This window comes from Cygnus atratus, chromosome 14 (genome assembly GCF_013377495.2).
Source record: "Cygnus atratus isolate AKBS03 ecotype Queensland, Australia chromosome 14, CAtr_DNAZoo_HiC_assembly, whole genome shotgun sequence".
Classification (NCBI taxonomy): Eukaryota; Metazoa; Chordata; class Aves; order Anseriformes; family Anatidae; genus Cygnus; species Cygnus atratus.
In genome coordinates this window covers 14,077,354-14,092,381 of record NC_066375.1, presented here as the reverse complement: position 1 = coordinate 14,092,381, position 15,028 = coordinate 14,077,354, and the positions used below count along the sequence as shown (strand labels likewise).

Below are 15,028 nucleotides of genomic sequence, written 5' to 3'. Positions count from 1 at the left end.
ATGATTCCGTTGTACATTATTCCACTGTTCCCTGGCTGCCCAGGGACTTCAGGGCATTCTTCACAGCTCTCTGCTCAGTGCTGCTCAATGGATTTGTTTTCTTCACCCAGGCTCCAGGCAGAGACCTTCCTCTCTCTCCAGCTGGGCTTCCCAGCAGCTATGATATGGTCAACACTTTCCCTTGCTTCGGGGGGTCACGGCACACCTGAGATCGGTGGTGCCAGTCGTTGGGTCCCTTGATGGAGACAGAAGGCTGGGACTGCAGGGGCTTTGCAGCCCTGCTGGGGAAGCAATGGGACTCGTGCTGTGGGCTGTGTCCCAGGCTAAACCCTCTCCCAGCTCTGGTTTCCTGCAGGGCTCAGTGTCCCCATTAATGAGTTTATGTTAGAAATTACAGCCTTGCTTGTTAACCTTTTCTGTGGCCTAGATATTCAAATCTACATGTCCAAAAATTGCAGTGTGGCTCTGTGCTTCCAGGCTCCACCCCGGAGCGTGCGGCCAAAGCTGCATCCTGCCTTTGCTCATCGCTGTGACTGAATGTCGTGGTGCTGAGGCTTAGCTCTGTCCTCCTGGGCATCAATTCGTGTTTTCTTTTGTGTGCTCTTCTGTCAAATGAGAGTGGTTGTAAAGTATCCACCCCTAGCATGGCCCATCTGTGGGGCAGAAGAGTTCCCAAAATCTGTTATCTTGGGCTGAAGTTGTTTCTTTGTGTGCATGCTGGGTATGGACGGAATATGCACCGGATCCCTTCCAAAAGTTGGCTGGCCTTTTTCAGAGAGGTTAAAATGTAAAAGTCCTCCGTAAATTGATTTTCAGTAAGAGTCGCTCATGGATGTAACCCAAGGGCACCGATTCAGAATCTGATGGGGCAAAACCACCGTAGGTACACTGGCGGGGCTGAGCTGCATTGCTGAACTTTTTGCAAAACGTGAGCCTGGGGTTTTCTTTGTGCCTTTAAACCCTGGCTGCAAGGGAGGAAGAGCCCTGGCAGCACAGGGTGCCAGGATCCTGCACTGCCCTTCTTGTCCCAGTTCTCAGTTCCAGACACAAGGGCATCCTGCAGGTGGGAAGGTTTCCAACTCCCTTAAGTGTGCAGCCTTGTTGAAGGTGTTGTGCCCCATGAAGCTCCCACTGGCTCACTGACATGAGCAGGGAAGGGGACGCCCTGACAGCCTGGCCGGCGTGCCACTGAGTGAGGAGTGGTGAACGTCCAGCTCTCTGTAACCGCTGTGCCAGCCTTCGCACCTGAGTTGTGCTGCACAACAAGAAAAAATTGTGATCACATAGGGAGTATTTTCAGGATGACCCCCCCCCCCCAAACCCAGCATGTCCTCTTTAAAAGCCACCAGCACTATGTCCAGTGGGGATCCAGCAGCGCGAGGTGCCGGCTCCACAGCTTGTGAGTGGTGCTCAGGTGGCTTCCTGGTGTCACCACAGCCCTCGTGGGTGACAGGTCCCAGCCTGGGCTGGCTCAGGAGATGCTCTTCTCGGTGAGGTGCTACTGGCATCAAAGGTGGTGCATCCCCACCGCGTGGTCTGGAGATTGGCGTGGATTTGGGGTGTTGAGCTTGGTTACATGTCCTGAGCACTCCCCAAACCCTCTGCCAGCAGCTGAAGGGCCAACCAAGAGCTGGTGTCACGCTGTTGACGCTGAGCTGATGCTGCAGGAATGACGATGGGCCAGTGGGTCCATCTTAGGTCAATAGGTCGTAGGACCCAAAGTCTGGGGCCGTGTCCCTGAGCCAGATGTGCTCTGATGGGGTGGGATAAGCGCTCACGGCTGAGTTAGGGACTTTGCGCCTTCACAGTGGGTCGCTAGTGGTGGTGCTCCAAACCTGGCAAGTCCCCTCAGCTGCTCCCTAGAGAGGCTGGGAAGGGAGAGCAGCTTTGGTGTGCCTCACGTTAGCCATTTGGGGTTTTTTGGTCTAGGAGAAGGAGTGAATTTAGCAGTTGCCAGCACTTTGCTCAGCAAGAGTCCTGTGGAGCTGTGGGTGGTGCTGGCCAGGTCTCAGCAGCCGGGGGAGCTTTTGGGGTCCTGCTTCAGAGAGGTGCAGGGCAGCAGGGAGGGTTGCCCTCCGCAGTGGGGGTTCGCAGGTGCCAGGCGTTGTCCTCCTGATTGCACCCCCATGGCGAGCTGCTGGTGGGCACAGGGAGCAGCTAAAGTGCTGGCGGTGGCGAGGGGCAGGTTGTGTGGGGGACTGCAGCTGGGAAAAGGTGACGGGGGAATCCTGGTGTCTGCGCTGTTGCTGCTTGGGGGCTTCTGTCCTCATGGGTGGAGGAAAACATGGTGCTTTCAATGGGTCCTATGGCTTCAGGGATAACTTGGAGTGTTGGAAGTGGGAAAGGTGGCGAGGGCTGTTGGTGGAGCAGGGGAAGTCTGGTTCCATCCAAGGATGGAATTGGAGGCAGCCTGTGGCACGTTGGCCACCTGCAGGGAGCTGGTGGCCATGTCTGCAGCTTCTCCTGGGGGCTCCAGGCTCTGCTGGGCAGGGCTGTGCCGGCTTCCCACGGCCAGCCCCTGCCGCCGGTTGTGTTCCCTACATGGGGTGTGTGGTGGCTCTGCGTTTCTGATGGGTGTTACAGCTCGGCACTTGTGCCTACGGTAGAGTCAAAGGGGAGATTACGTCCTGAGGATGCCCAAAGCAACACATCAGGGCCTGACTCATGTCCTGAGGCTGGTCTGGGGAGAGTTCAGATTAATTTTCCGATTGCTCTGAGGTTTGGTGTGTGGGAAAGCTGGGGTGGAGCAGTCAAAGCTCAGGTTTGAAGGGTATGGGGGCTGTGAGAGGGTCTGAGCAAAAGAGAAGTAGGGATAATTAGGAATATATTGAATACTTTCCTGACTAAGCTAAGAGCTTTGAATTTGCGAGGGTTTTGACAAACTTAATGCTTTCTGTTACTCCTGGGCCTGAAACTATGAGCTGAAAACCACCGAGTTGTTGTCCAAAGGGTCCCTGCTGACGAGCTCCAGGGATGAGGAGGCCGCTTGGTTCGTGGCAGAAAACCGGGGGGCAGCGTGGGGTGCCCTGATCGGGGGGGGAGCAGAAGGGGGGTGCTCCTGCGCGCCGCTATCCGAGGGTTTGAAAAGCCCGCAGTTATGAGCTATGGTTATGTTCTCACTTAATAAGGTGTTAACTGATGCTAGGCTCTCTTCTGAGAGTTTCAACACGCGTGGAGGTAACGGCTCCTGGCATTTTGTCTGCCCGAAAGGAGCTCTCGGAGCCGCCTGGGCACTCACCGCGCGCTCTCAACGTGGGAACATTTTTTTTTTTTTTTTCCCTCGATGGGGAAAAAAACAAAAGGAAAAGAAAGAGAAAGGGGACCCGGGGGGCTGAGGGGGGGGGGCGGCGGGGCTCCTTTGCGCGGCTGCGGTGCTGCCGTGCGGCCGCTGGAGGGCAGGCGAGCCGTGCCGGAGCGAGCCGGGCAGCGCGGCCGCGGGCAGGGCGCTCCGCGGGGACACCCCCGGCGGATGCTCGGGGGGCCGGGGGGAGCCGGGGGGGGGGGATGCCCCTGCCCGGTGTGGGTGGTGATGGGGGGTCCGGGGGCTGCCGCCCCCCCCGGGGCTCGCCGAGGGCGCGCCGCGCTCCCGGCCGCGCCGAGGTAAGACCCCCCCCGGACCCCCCAAACCGGTGCGCAGCGGGCTGCCACCCCCCACCCCTTTATTTAATTTTTTTCGGGGTTTTCCTCGCGGCTTGGGCTCTGCCCGCTCCGTCGGGCCCCGCTCCCTTTTTCCTTTCTTTTATTTTTTTTTCCTAATTTTTTTTAATACTTTTCACGCTTTCCCAGCCCTCCCAGCCGGGCTGTGCCCCCCCCCCCAAACCCCCCCCCCAAGCCCCCCCCTTTATTTTTCACCGCAGCGGCTGTGCCGAGCGCTCCTCGCGGGGCTCCCAGGCCGGGCACCGCCTCCGCACCCCGCTCCGCACCATGCCCGGGGAGGGGGCGCGGAGCCGCGGGGAGGCTTCATCCGGCTCGGGGCGGGGGGGTGGGGGGGGGGAGCGGCGGGGGGGCACGGGCTGATGATCGGAAGTTCCTGACAATAAGCACCTTCATCCCCCCCAAAGGCGGAGAGAGAGAGGGAGAGGAGGAGGAGAGACAGGGGGAGAGGAGAGCTGATGCCTAAGCGAGTCACTCGGCGGAGGCAAGGCGGGCGGTACCACAACTTCCCGGCGGCGCGGAGCGGTGCGGAGCGGAGCGGAGCCTGCCGGCCGGATCGCTCCCATGTCAGGGCGGCGGTGGGGGTCTGCACTCCGCTAGCGGCAAGCCACCGACCTCCCCCTCTCCTCGCCCAGCGATGTATTCACTGCTCTCCGCCTGCACTTGCCTGTAAGGATTACGGCATCTTTTTTTTTTTTTTTTTCTCTCCTCGTTTTTTTTTTTTTTAATATATAAAATTTTTATTTTTTTTTTATTGCTTTTCTTTTTCAAACTTTCATTTTGGAGGCTCCGGTTGCGTTTTCCTCGCGATCAGGTGGGAATGGGGAGCCGAGCCTTTTCATGCGCAGAGCATCGAGCTGCGCCGTTTAAAAAAAAAAAAATCGCAAAGAAAAACAAAGCAAAAAAAAATAATCCGACTTTAACCATTTTACCGCATCATTTGATCTTTTGTTGCTTTTTTTTCTCCTCTCCAGATGTTTACATTTCCTGCTGCTGTGCTTTCAGGTACAGGTACGTGCCCTTTCTGTCCTCTTTCGCTTTTGGTTGTAAAAAAGAAACAAAGGCGGCGTGCTGACCTCGGAGTGCCAGGCAGTTTTGGCTAGGGCTTTCACTTTTCTTCCCCCTTTAGTTTTTATAGCCGCATTAAAACGATCCCCACGCCAGATGCTGGAGTGGCACTTGCCCTGGGAGCTGAGCCGCTTTCCAGTGGCCACTCGGTGCCTCGGCGGGCTGGGGCGCAGCCGGGCGCCGGTAGCCTGCGTTAGCGGGATCCTCTGGAGTGCATTAGCCTGGCTAATGATGTGAGAGGCAGTGTTGGACTCTCCTCCTCGCACAACGTTGATTGATGCACTTGCCTTGGAATAGCAGGCGCTCTCCTGCTCGCCCTATTTTCTTTTTTTTTTTTTTTTTTTTTTTCCTTCATAGGGAACTTACTCCCAAAAACTGATACTTTGAAAAACACGACTTTCCCTAGCCAGGAGAAGGAGGCTGCGCGCTCCCTCCCCATTATTCAGGAGAACGCAATCCAAGTCCGATCCCGCTTTTGATCCTGCCTCGGCAGGAACGCAGCCGCTGGAGGAGCACCCGTGGGATGGGGACGGGTGGTTGCTGCCCCCAGACAGCACTGGGGCTCCCCAGGGTGCTGCTTCGAGCCGGGCATCCCGGGGGACACCCACCTGTGGGGTGGGCAGGGCAGGTGCCGTGTCCCCGTCACCTCCCAGCCGGTGTCCCTTGGGCTGGGGGCTGCTCGTGCCACCCCTGGCCCTGCACTGAGTTTTGGCTAGGGTTGCACCTGCTCGTCCTCCCGTAGTGAGGCAGGGTCTGGACAAAGCGTGATCATGGGTTTGGGAAGGGGCTCCATCCCCCTGGCCAAGCCTAAACCCAACCAGCCCCTTCCCTGCTCCCTTCCTCTAAAAAAAAAAAAAATCAGATTATTTTTTTCCCCCTCATTCCCCCTGAAAATTGTGGCTTGAACATAAAACCAGCGGAGCAGCCTCCTCATCGGGAGGGGTTCCACAGCTGTAAATTACCCTGTGGTTGGGAGGCGTTCGTTGCGTTGCTCCAGTGCATTTTTTTGTTGTTGTTTCTTTTTTTTTCTTCTTTTTTTTTTTTTTCCAAACCCGAGGAATAACAGGCTGCGCAGGGCTCGCAGCGATGGCACCCTTTGCAGCAGGGAGACATTTTTTGCGATTGTGTGGTAACTGAAGTTAATCAGCCCTCCAGCCCCCTCCCTCTCCCCTTCCCTTTGGTGCTTTTAGTGAATCAGGAAAAGTTTGGCTCGCTGCCTGGAAAGCACTTGCTAAAATCTGATCTCTTACTTCAGCAGCCTTAAAACTTGGGAAGTTATTGGCATTTATACAGTTGGAGCTTGCAGGCTTCCAAAGCAATAAAATAATATAAAAAAAAAAAAGTCAGTCCGCGCTCTCGTGCTATTAGAACCATACTTTCTCGATATTTTTTTTTCTTTTTAGTGCTGATTTTGCAGCATTTTGCGGGATTTGCCGCTCGGCTTCGCCCCGGCCGGGCGCTGCGGGGCTGGGGGGCGGTGGGTCCCGGCGGGTACCGCGGCGCGAGGTGAGCTCTTACGGCGCTGAGCGTGGGGAGCCAAAACACGAGATTAGTCATACTCAAGGGCCTTCGAGTGAGTGTTTACAGTATTAATGGTAGATGAAAAGATGTGAACGCTGTAAGTTTTTATTGCCCATTCTGTTACACTTTCTTTCTGGATTTATTCACGGGATTACATGTTTTGAGCCTGAATGGGAGCGAGGGATTATAGGATTTCTTTTATAATGATCAGTTTGGGTAGGAGTTAGCCTTTGGTGAACTGGAGCAAATTAATGCATCGCTTAGGTTTAATATTTATTTAGGCTGGAGGAAGTTGTTTGGTTTTGCTTAAAGGGCTCTGCGTTGTGTTGGGGAGGTTTAGGAGCGGATTATATTCTCAGGGTGGATGGATATATTCGAAGGCCGGCTCTCGCCTCCCCTCATTGCCACGAGCAGCAGGTCGTCCTGCCTGCTGGCTCTGGCACTGCGCTCCTGGGCTGCTGAGCATCGCCCGGTGGCTCTGCACCGGAAGGTGACAGGACCCAGGGCAGCGCCGGGGGTTTTGTGCCTGCAGTTCCTCGTGCAGGAGGATTTGTGCAAGGTGGCATCGCTGCTCGCCTGTGGGCTGGAAGCATTCCCGAAGGCACCAAGGCCCCTGCCTGACCCGTGCTGGTGTTTCTTTGTGGGGAAGCACCTGTGGGTGGGTCGTGGGGTGAGAGGGCATGGGGGGGCTTTGGGAGCAGGGTTTGGACTTGTTGGAGGAGCTGGGCTCCTCTGGGGCATCGCCGCTGGGTATCAGAGGGGATCCCAGCTCCGGGCACAGCAGCGAGCATCCCTGTGCTGCGTCCCCTCCAGGCAGGGCTGTGAGGAGCATGGCTCCTTCTCCATCCCTGACCCGTGTAAGCAGTGTCCCCATCTCTCTCATTTCCTTCTTTCGCATCTTGGGCAGTTCCCCTGCTGCCTGGGGATGCTGCAGTCCTGAAAGCTGCTCTAGGCAGGAGGGACAGTGGGTGTCCTTGGGGACACTGGAGAGATCAGCTGATTCATGCAGCTTTCTCTCAGGGATGACCCCATGCAGGTCACTGACTGCTGGCACGTACCCTTGGCGTTCTCCAGTTGAGTTCTTCTGCTGCTGTCTCACGCTTTCAGGTGTGATTTGTTCTCCCCGCACCCATCTCTCTGCGCATCCTGGTGCAGTTTTGGGTTTGGTTTTGGGGTCAGCACGGGCAAGGAGCCCCAGATGCACCCTGTGCCTCTGAGCACCTTGGGGACATGTTACTGTCCACGTGGCTGACGGGTCACCACGTTGTGCTGGCTCTGGCAGCCCCGAGGACGATGGCATTGGGACCGTGTCACCTTTGGGAGCTCCTCACCTTGAACGAGGCTGGCTGAGCCACAGGGGGCCAGGGCTGGGAGCTGCCAGCTCTCCTGGCCCCGCGCTGCCTCCAGCGCAGCAGCAGCAGCAGCAGTGCCAGCACGGGCTGCCCAGCCATGCCGCTCCCCTGCCCCGGTAAACCTTGGCGTGCTCTTCTACACGACGTGCATCTGTCTTAGATTATGGAGAGGTCCCCGATAGGGCCAAATCCTTTGCTTTTACGGCTCTTGTAGGTTAAGATCCAGCTTTGGAATCTGATCCAGAAGCAAACAGGAGGTCAGAGGAGTGCACAAGGCAGCACCGTGCTATTTTCACATCTGCTGTTGTTGTGTAAGAGGAAGGCTGCTGCGTGCTATGCCAATAGTAACTTATGTTTCTCCTAAGCTCCTGTGCAGCTACAGACAGTTATTGTTTGGGGCTTTGTAAAGTGAGACATGGAGAAGCGTTGCTTCCACACGTTCAGCGAGCCAGATCCTGCGGTCTGGCCGGGCTGTGCGCAGCACATGTCAGAGGCATGAGTCTGCTGAGCGGCAGCGACGGGGCCGATTCTCCCCCGGCTCCGTGCCGGTCCCTGGGGGCCGCCAGTGCCACCAGAACAAAGCAGGCATGGGGACAGGCTCCAGGGGCTGGGGAGAGGTGAGGTGCCATGGTTGTCATCTCCGCTCAGCTGGGACCGTGAGCATCACCAGCGACTTCAGCACCGAGCTGTCCTGCTGTGCTGCGTTACCCCATGAGCTCCTCCACGGGGGTGCTGACAGGTAGGTTTAGTGGTGCTGGTGTGAAGGACAAAATGTGCTAACAGTGGTCTTGGAAAGGCTGAGAAGGGGCTGAGCTCGAGCAGGAAAATCTTCTTTTGAGTTTTCTGATCACAGCAACTCTCAATTATTAGGCAGCGAGAGCTCAGGAGGAACTGCACGAGCAAAACCTGCTGGAGCTGGAAGCGGAGGAGCTCGGTGGTGGGGAGTGAATGGCCCCAGCAGGGGATGGAGCTGATGGTGCCGTGTGCGTGGCTCCATGCTCGGGGCTGGGTGCTTGGGGTGGACAAAACACCCACTCACATGGCTCCGTGGCTGTCCCGCAGCTAGCCTGCAGCCCGAGCAGGCAGGGGCTGACTGCATACTGAATCGCAGGTTCCTGTTTTAAATCCCTTGCTCTCAAGGAAACGACCATGCTTGCTTGCCACGAGTGATTTTTTTTATTTCATTATTTTTCCTGCTGACTCACCGCTCTGCTCTAGGAAACGCGGCATCCTGAACCTGCCCCTCGTGCCCTGCTTCTGTCTCGGTCTTTGGAGATGCTTGGGCTCTGGAGAAATGGGAGGCAGCATGGAGCAGGCAGAGACAAGCGTGCACACTTCAGTATTTTGGGGCTTGCTGTTTTCTTTGTGTGTTGTGGCAATGTGGCAAAGCAGAGCTGCTGCTCAGATGCTTCCATCTCCAAACATATATTGCAGCTCGCATTGAGCTTTCAAAGCTCTGGAGATGTGCAGGGTGGTTCAAGGAAACGAGGAAGGGCTTGGCGATTGTTGAGGTGAGCGTGCAGGAAAGAATAGTATTGGGGGGGGGGGAGGGGGTGTCCAATTTCCCTGTCCACGACAGCTGGACACACTGTGGGGTTTGTATTTGATCTGTATTTTACCTTCTATATCGCAGCTGGCATGAGCAAGACTGGATGGAGGTGAACGATGCTGGGGTTTGGAGGGATGCTTGCTTAAAGACTACTTGTTATCTGCTTGTGCAGCAGCTTGGCTATAAGGTAGCAAATAAGGAAAGAAAAGAGTGGAAGGGGAAGGGCTGATGCTTCCCAAGCCCTGTGGGTGCATTTTTGGATGCGGGGATGCTGCTGAAGGCAGGGGTGGCAGCCGAGGGTCTGTCAGAGCTCAGGTGCGATCACCAGCATCGCCAGGACTCAACAGCATCAGCAGCGACCCGGGATGTTTTATTTTGACGTAGGCCGATAATGCCAGGTTGGCCCCTGGCTTTCTGTAGGCTGCGATGTGAACACAGCTGAGCAAGCGGCTATCTCGCTCCATGAAGGAGTCTGAACTTGAGAGAAAGGCTCCCCTGGGGTTAAAAGTCCTTCTTCTGGATCCATGACCTACTTCCCGGACCCTCAGATCATTTTTATGGGTCTCTTCCTTTCCTCAGAAGCTGGGAAAACCCCTACTGCGTGCTCTCCTCTCCTCCCTACCAGCGATATCTTCCTGTGCTTCGACTTCTCCCAGATTTGGACGCTTTTGATATCAGTTTTGATAAGAGTGGGTGAAAAAATGTTTTCAGGGAACTGCAATATTTTGGAAAGAGCTGTGTGCCTTCTTGTGGTGCCTGTGTGCAGGCGTGTGAGGGCAGACGCCAGCCTGGCTCCATCGAGGCCCTTTATGCATTGCTTGTAGTGGAGGACGTGGCTTCCGTGGGCATCCTGACTGCTGCTTGTCACAGGAGGCAGGGAGCGATGAGGCTCATGGCAGCGGTTCAGCTCCCTCAGGGAGCCACCGACCAGCCACCGGGACCAGCAGGGTTTTCCCGTGGGTGTCTGAGTCCCCTGCCCCTTTTTGTGGTGGTGGTGGGGCTGGGTTTTGGCCCTCCCCTGGCTTTCTGTGGCTTGGTCCCGCAGGTGGGAGCGGGCATTGCGCAGAGCCGCGCATTTCCCTGCCCACCTGGGGTGTCTCGCCTGCTCGCAGCATCTCTCAGGACACCCACTGAGGATTAGGCATCCAGAGAAGTAGCTGCAGGGGAAATAAGAAGAAAAAAAAAAAAAAAAAAAAAAAAAAAAACATAGGAAAGACCGTCTGAGTCTGCCAAAGTATTTTCTTATTGGCATTCAGCAGCCTCGCCATAGCATGAAGAGAGAAAGAAAGGAGAACAGAGAGAGGAAGGAGGAGGCTTAGCCTGTCATGGTCTGCGTGCTTTCTTTTGTGAGAGCTCCTCGCAGCTCCGGTGTCTGCGGTGGGTGGGAGCGGATGTGCCGATCCCCCCCGGGGGGACTGCGGGGCTGGGCCCCCGCTCCTGCCAGCTCCCATGGAGGGCAGCTTCCCCATGGCCTCCTCCCTGCCTCTCCTGCCCGGGGCCGACAGCTGGATTTCGAGCTAAAACACGCGGCAGTGCTTCCCCCTTAGCAGAGGCACGTCCTCCCAGGTGGGCATCGTTACGCCCTGCTCGCTGCACACAGTTGTGTTCCCATGAGCACGCCTGGCTCCTTCTGTGGCCTGTTGGAGAAGGGTTCACGTGGTGAAATAAGAAATGCATTGCTCTGCTCCAACGCCTTGGCCTGCTTCCTTACGGTATCCTCTGTAGATAGGTGCTGTTTGCTTGCCTGGTTCGCAGCTGTAAGTGGTGCTCGCCCCGTCCAGGGCGATGCTGGCAGAGGTGAGCTTTGCTCTGGAGCTAGTGGGGAGGAAAGGGGCAGATCTGAGGGTGCTGGCTGACCGCAGCCCACCCGGGGGTGCTTAAAATGGGATGGAAAGTGCTCAGCGGGGAGGGCAGTGCCGGGCGGGAGGGTGCAGTGGGTCCTGCTGCTGTGCTGCCCGGGAATTAAAGGAAATGAGGCAGAGCCCAGCCCTGGGGCTCGCACCACCAAGATTAAAGGTGAGGAAGTGCTTTCCTGGGCTGGGCTAATTGGGGCAGATTTGGCTGGCCCTGGGCATCCTAAAAGCCTGCAGGAGAGCTCCGGACGCAGGGACAAAATGAGGCAGGTGGAAGCATGGCTCGTTTTCCAGCAGCTTTGGCTGAATGTGCAGTTTGGAGGGGCTGTATTCAGCAAACAGCAGGGGGACGGCACCAAAGGGGAGCGAAGTGGGACGCGGTGTGCCCCATGAGCCTCCTGGTAACATTTTATACCACAGGTCACATTGAGATTGATCACTAGATCTTGGTGAATTTCCCAGGGCGCTGCATGTTGCATCTGTACAAATACCAGAGCGCAGCAATTAATTAATAGTGGATTGCTCGCCCTGCAAGGTATTTCCAGCACTGCTTCTTCCTACCAGCTCCTCTTTTTCCTCCTGTGTATTTCTCAGCCTCCTGTCTTTCCTGCTAAAATACCATCTTTGGCATCATTTGCAAGGACAGCTTGTTAAAAAGCTGGTGTATCTTTTGCAATATCCTGAGTTACCCTCTTGCAGCAAAGCAGAATTAACACAACTGCAGGAGGCAATGGTGAGCCCATCGAATAAAGAGGTTTGCAGCGTGTGCCCTGGGCATGGCTGGTGGGATGTGTTTCCCCAAACCCTGGGATTACAAATTAGAAAATAGGGTGGGAGTCCATGTTGGTAGAAGGGTTTTTTGCTAATTCTCTGTTGCTATTAATCCATTTGAAGAGTCTCTGGTTGCTGATGAGAATTTGCTCAGACGGTGAGGAATGGCGTCTTGGTTTGGTTCCTCCCTGCCACCTACACCTGGCACTGAAGTGCTGTGATTTTGTTCCCTCAGAATGGGACTGACCGCGTTTCTGAGCTGAGAACCCCTCCTTCCATGCACGCCTTGGGCAATATGTTAACCAAGCCTCTCTTTGGGCTTGTCCTGTTGAATTATCTCAGTGACAGAGATGATGCTGAACAGACGCTAATACTGTCTGGATTCAAACCATAAGCAGAATGTTACCCAGTTGTATGAAAGTACCAACCCATAGCTGGTGGGGTGTGCACTCGGTTTCCAGCCACGATTTACAACTGTAAAATGAAAGCTGATTTTCACCCTGTAAGCTGCCAGGCCTTAAGATTACAATACTGCACGAGCAGCATCAGCCCCTAACTGTGACACCGCACTGTAAGGCTGCACGGCGTGGTTCTGTATTGATTATCTGTAAAATAAATTATGATGTATGTAGTGCAGGTTTCTGACCCCGTGGTCGTGACCTTACAGCGATTGGTGAGACTTCCGACCAGCTGAGATCAGAACGGCAAGCGGCCCCCCAGCAATCAATATGAAAACCAGTGGGGCTGGTTGGGGGGGGTCTTTTCCAGGAATACTGTGCTGCATATGCGTGATGCTGTTATCCAGGCGATTCTTTTGCAAACTTTGTCTCGAATTCCATGGGAAGCCCTGTCGGATTTTCCTGCTGCAAGACAAGCTGGCATAACTGCAGGGAAAGACAATAGCATCAGCAAAGCTGATGGGCTTGGGGCTGGGCAGGGAGGTGTGGGGCTGTTGGGGGGATTTGTGTGGGGTCGTCCTCGCTCCTGATCCCGCAGTGTGAGCATCGCGGTGATGCCTCTGCTGCTGCATCCCTGTGATCTGCAGGGGAAGCAAATAGATGGGAATAGTCTGCCAGAGAGGCAGGGGAGTTTCTTTCTGGCTGTTTATATTGAAAGAGTAGATAATATGAATTTAATTGCCCTTTGAATTTAGCAAACAAGAAAATGAAATTTACTTGTGTGGTTCTTGTTTCTATTTGGGAGCCTGATTTCCCCGGTGTGTGCTGTAGCGGTGCGTGCCAAGAGGCTGAGTAACATCGGGTCAAGCAGCAGGTTTTTCTAACAAAACCTGCACTAGCTCTGGCTGAGCTCACAGAGCTGTGACCTTAGCTGGGTGGCAGCCCAGGAAGGGGGGAATCTATAGGCATTCCCAGCCCAAATGGGGGGCTGTTGGTGCTTTTTCATTGCCACTGCCCACGTGCCGGTGCCTGCAGGGCTCCCACCCATCCCGCAGGTCCCCTTGCAGAAGGATGCTCAGTGAGCACAGGGATGGAGACATCTGGGATGAGGCACAGGGCTTTATGGCATCCTGGTGACACAGGCACAAATGCTGGGGTTCCAGAGGAAGGAACCACGGGGGAACCTCAGGCTTCATGGCAGAAGGTCCCTTTCTGGAGGCTGGTGGCGGATGCAGCGAAGCGTGTTGGGTCTCCTTGGTATAGGCAGGCTGTGCGGGGCTGCAGCAGCCCAAACTTTTGGTGCCTAATGATTATAATACCTCTTCCCCCCCCCTCCCACCCCCATTTAAAATGTTTCAAAAAGGATTTATATTCGGAAACTGTTGAGAATTGTTCCCTGAAAACAGGAAACCTGCAATGCAAGGTTGATTAGAAACAAACAACACTTTTCCCGGCTCACCAAAGCAGAAAGGTAAGAAATTGTGTTTGTCCGGCATTTGCAGTGTCAAGATTTCCATGCAGGAGCACAGCTAATAGAGATCAGTACAAATCTTGTATTAGAAAACAAACCATGCTTTCATTTCTGGCCCCAGGCTCACATGTTTGTTATATCTGATCTCGAAGGCAGATTGACAGTTTGGTTTGGATTAAATTCAACACATGGTTTGTACTGTATGTTTGATAAGGCTCAATATTAATCTGATTTTTTTAATGCCATCTTTAGTATATTAGCAGCAGAATTGTCCATCCTAGGAATATTTTTGCAGTGTAACCGTTGAGGAATTCATTTCTGGAGGGAAGATGAAATTACTGATTTTAAAAACTCTCGAGGTCCTACATAAAGTTGAAACTCATTAACTCCGCTAAGCTTGACATGACCTGGTTAGGTTTCCAGCTATTTTATTAACTGATAGAGAGAGTTTCCTTTAAATATATTTGGAAAGGCAGCAGAGGGGGTGGCTGGCTCGTTGGGAGACATCAGAGCAGGTTTCTGTACTTTTCCCCCCATGCCAAGCACCAGCTCGTTGCTGTGGTTAGCTGGGAATGGAGATCCTTCCCATTGGCACCTGTAGGCTTGCGAGCTCAGGTTCTTTCTACTGCAACGCCTTTTAAGCCCAAGTCATTCGTCATTGCTCAGCTCGCTAGAGAGAAAGCGGGGGAAGGAAACATCCAAGATTTGGGAATGAGGAGGGCTGAACAAGAAGAGACAAAAGGCAGGGGAGGAATTGCTTGTGGCCTTTGAAATCCGCGGTCAGCTGCTGTTGGTCTGGGAAGGTGGCTGCGAAGCTCTGCGCTCACCCTCGCTGCAGGAAGCAGGAGCCCGCTGCAGCTAGTCCTGGGGCGAGCTCAGTCCCGCAGCTCGTGCTTGCAGTGGGGATGGAGGTTGGCCTTGTCTGCATTCGTTTCAGCGAGTCGTGCCCAGCGAGGAGCTAAGGCCAGCCCCCATGGGTGCCCTCATTTGGCAGCGGGGTGCTGTGTGCTGCCCGCAGCCGTTGGCACTGGTGAGCCCGAGGTCCCCAGCCTGATGCAGAGCGTGTCGGGCTCGTGTCCGCACAATCAGTGTGGCCCCTTCCTTCCCTGGCAGCCGAATGGTTTATTGATTTCTTTGGCCCGCTCGCCCCCACCTATTCAGAAATAATGACCCTTCCACCCCAACTCTAAATCATCCCAGCCTGGCTCACCCGTAAGCCCTCTAATCTTTTTGGGTTGTTGTTGGTATTTATGCTTGTGGAGGTTTATGATCTGTCGGTGCTGGCTGCTGAAATGCTTTATTTATCCATACTCTGGGCCACACAGGGAGCGTCCTTATTCTGGTATCATGTTCAGGATGCTGTAGTTAAGGTTTGTGTCAGCACTTCCATG

General features: G+C 54.8%; 1 protein-coding gene across 3 annotated transcripts in view; it reads left to right on the top strand.

The window, feature by feature from the left end:
- The window catches only part of FGF18 (fibroblast growth factor 18), a 75,270-nt gene that overhangs the window by 1,025 nt on the left and 59,217 nt on the right, over positions 1–15,028 (top strand). Inside the window, exons 1-2 of one of the 3 annotated variants that reach the window (XM_035562904.2) lie at positions 4,269–4,323; positions 4,629–4,665. In XM_035562904.2, the coding sequence (XP_035418797.1) occupies positions 4,292–4,323; positions 4,629–4,665 (69 nt within the window). In that variant the 5' untranslated portion in view covers positions 4,269–4,291. Of the gene's footprint in view, positions 1–4,268; positions 4,324–4,628; positions 4,666–15,028 lie in introns of those variants that run through there. The other 2 variants (XM_035562905.2, XM_035562903.2) reach the window with 2 other exon arrangements.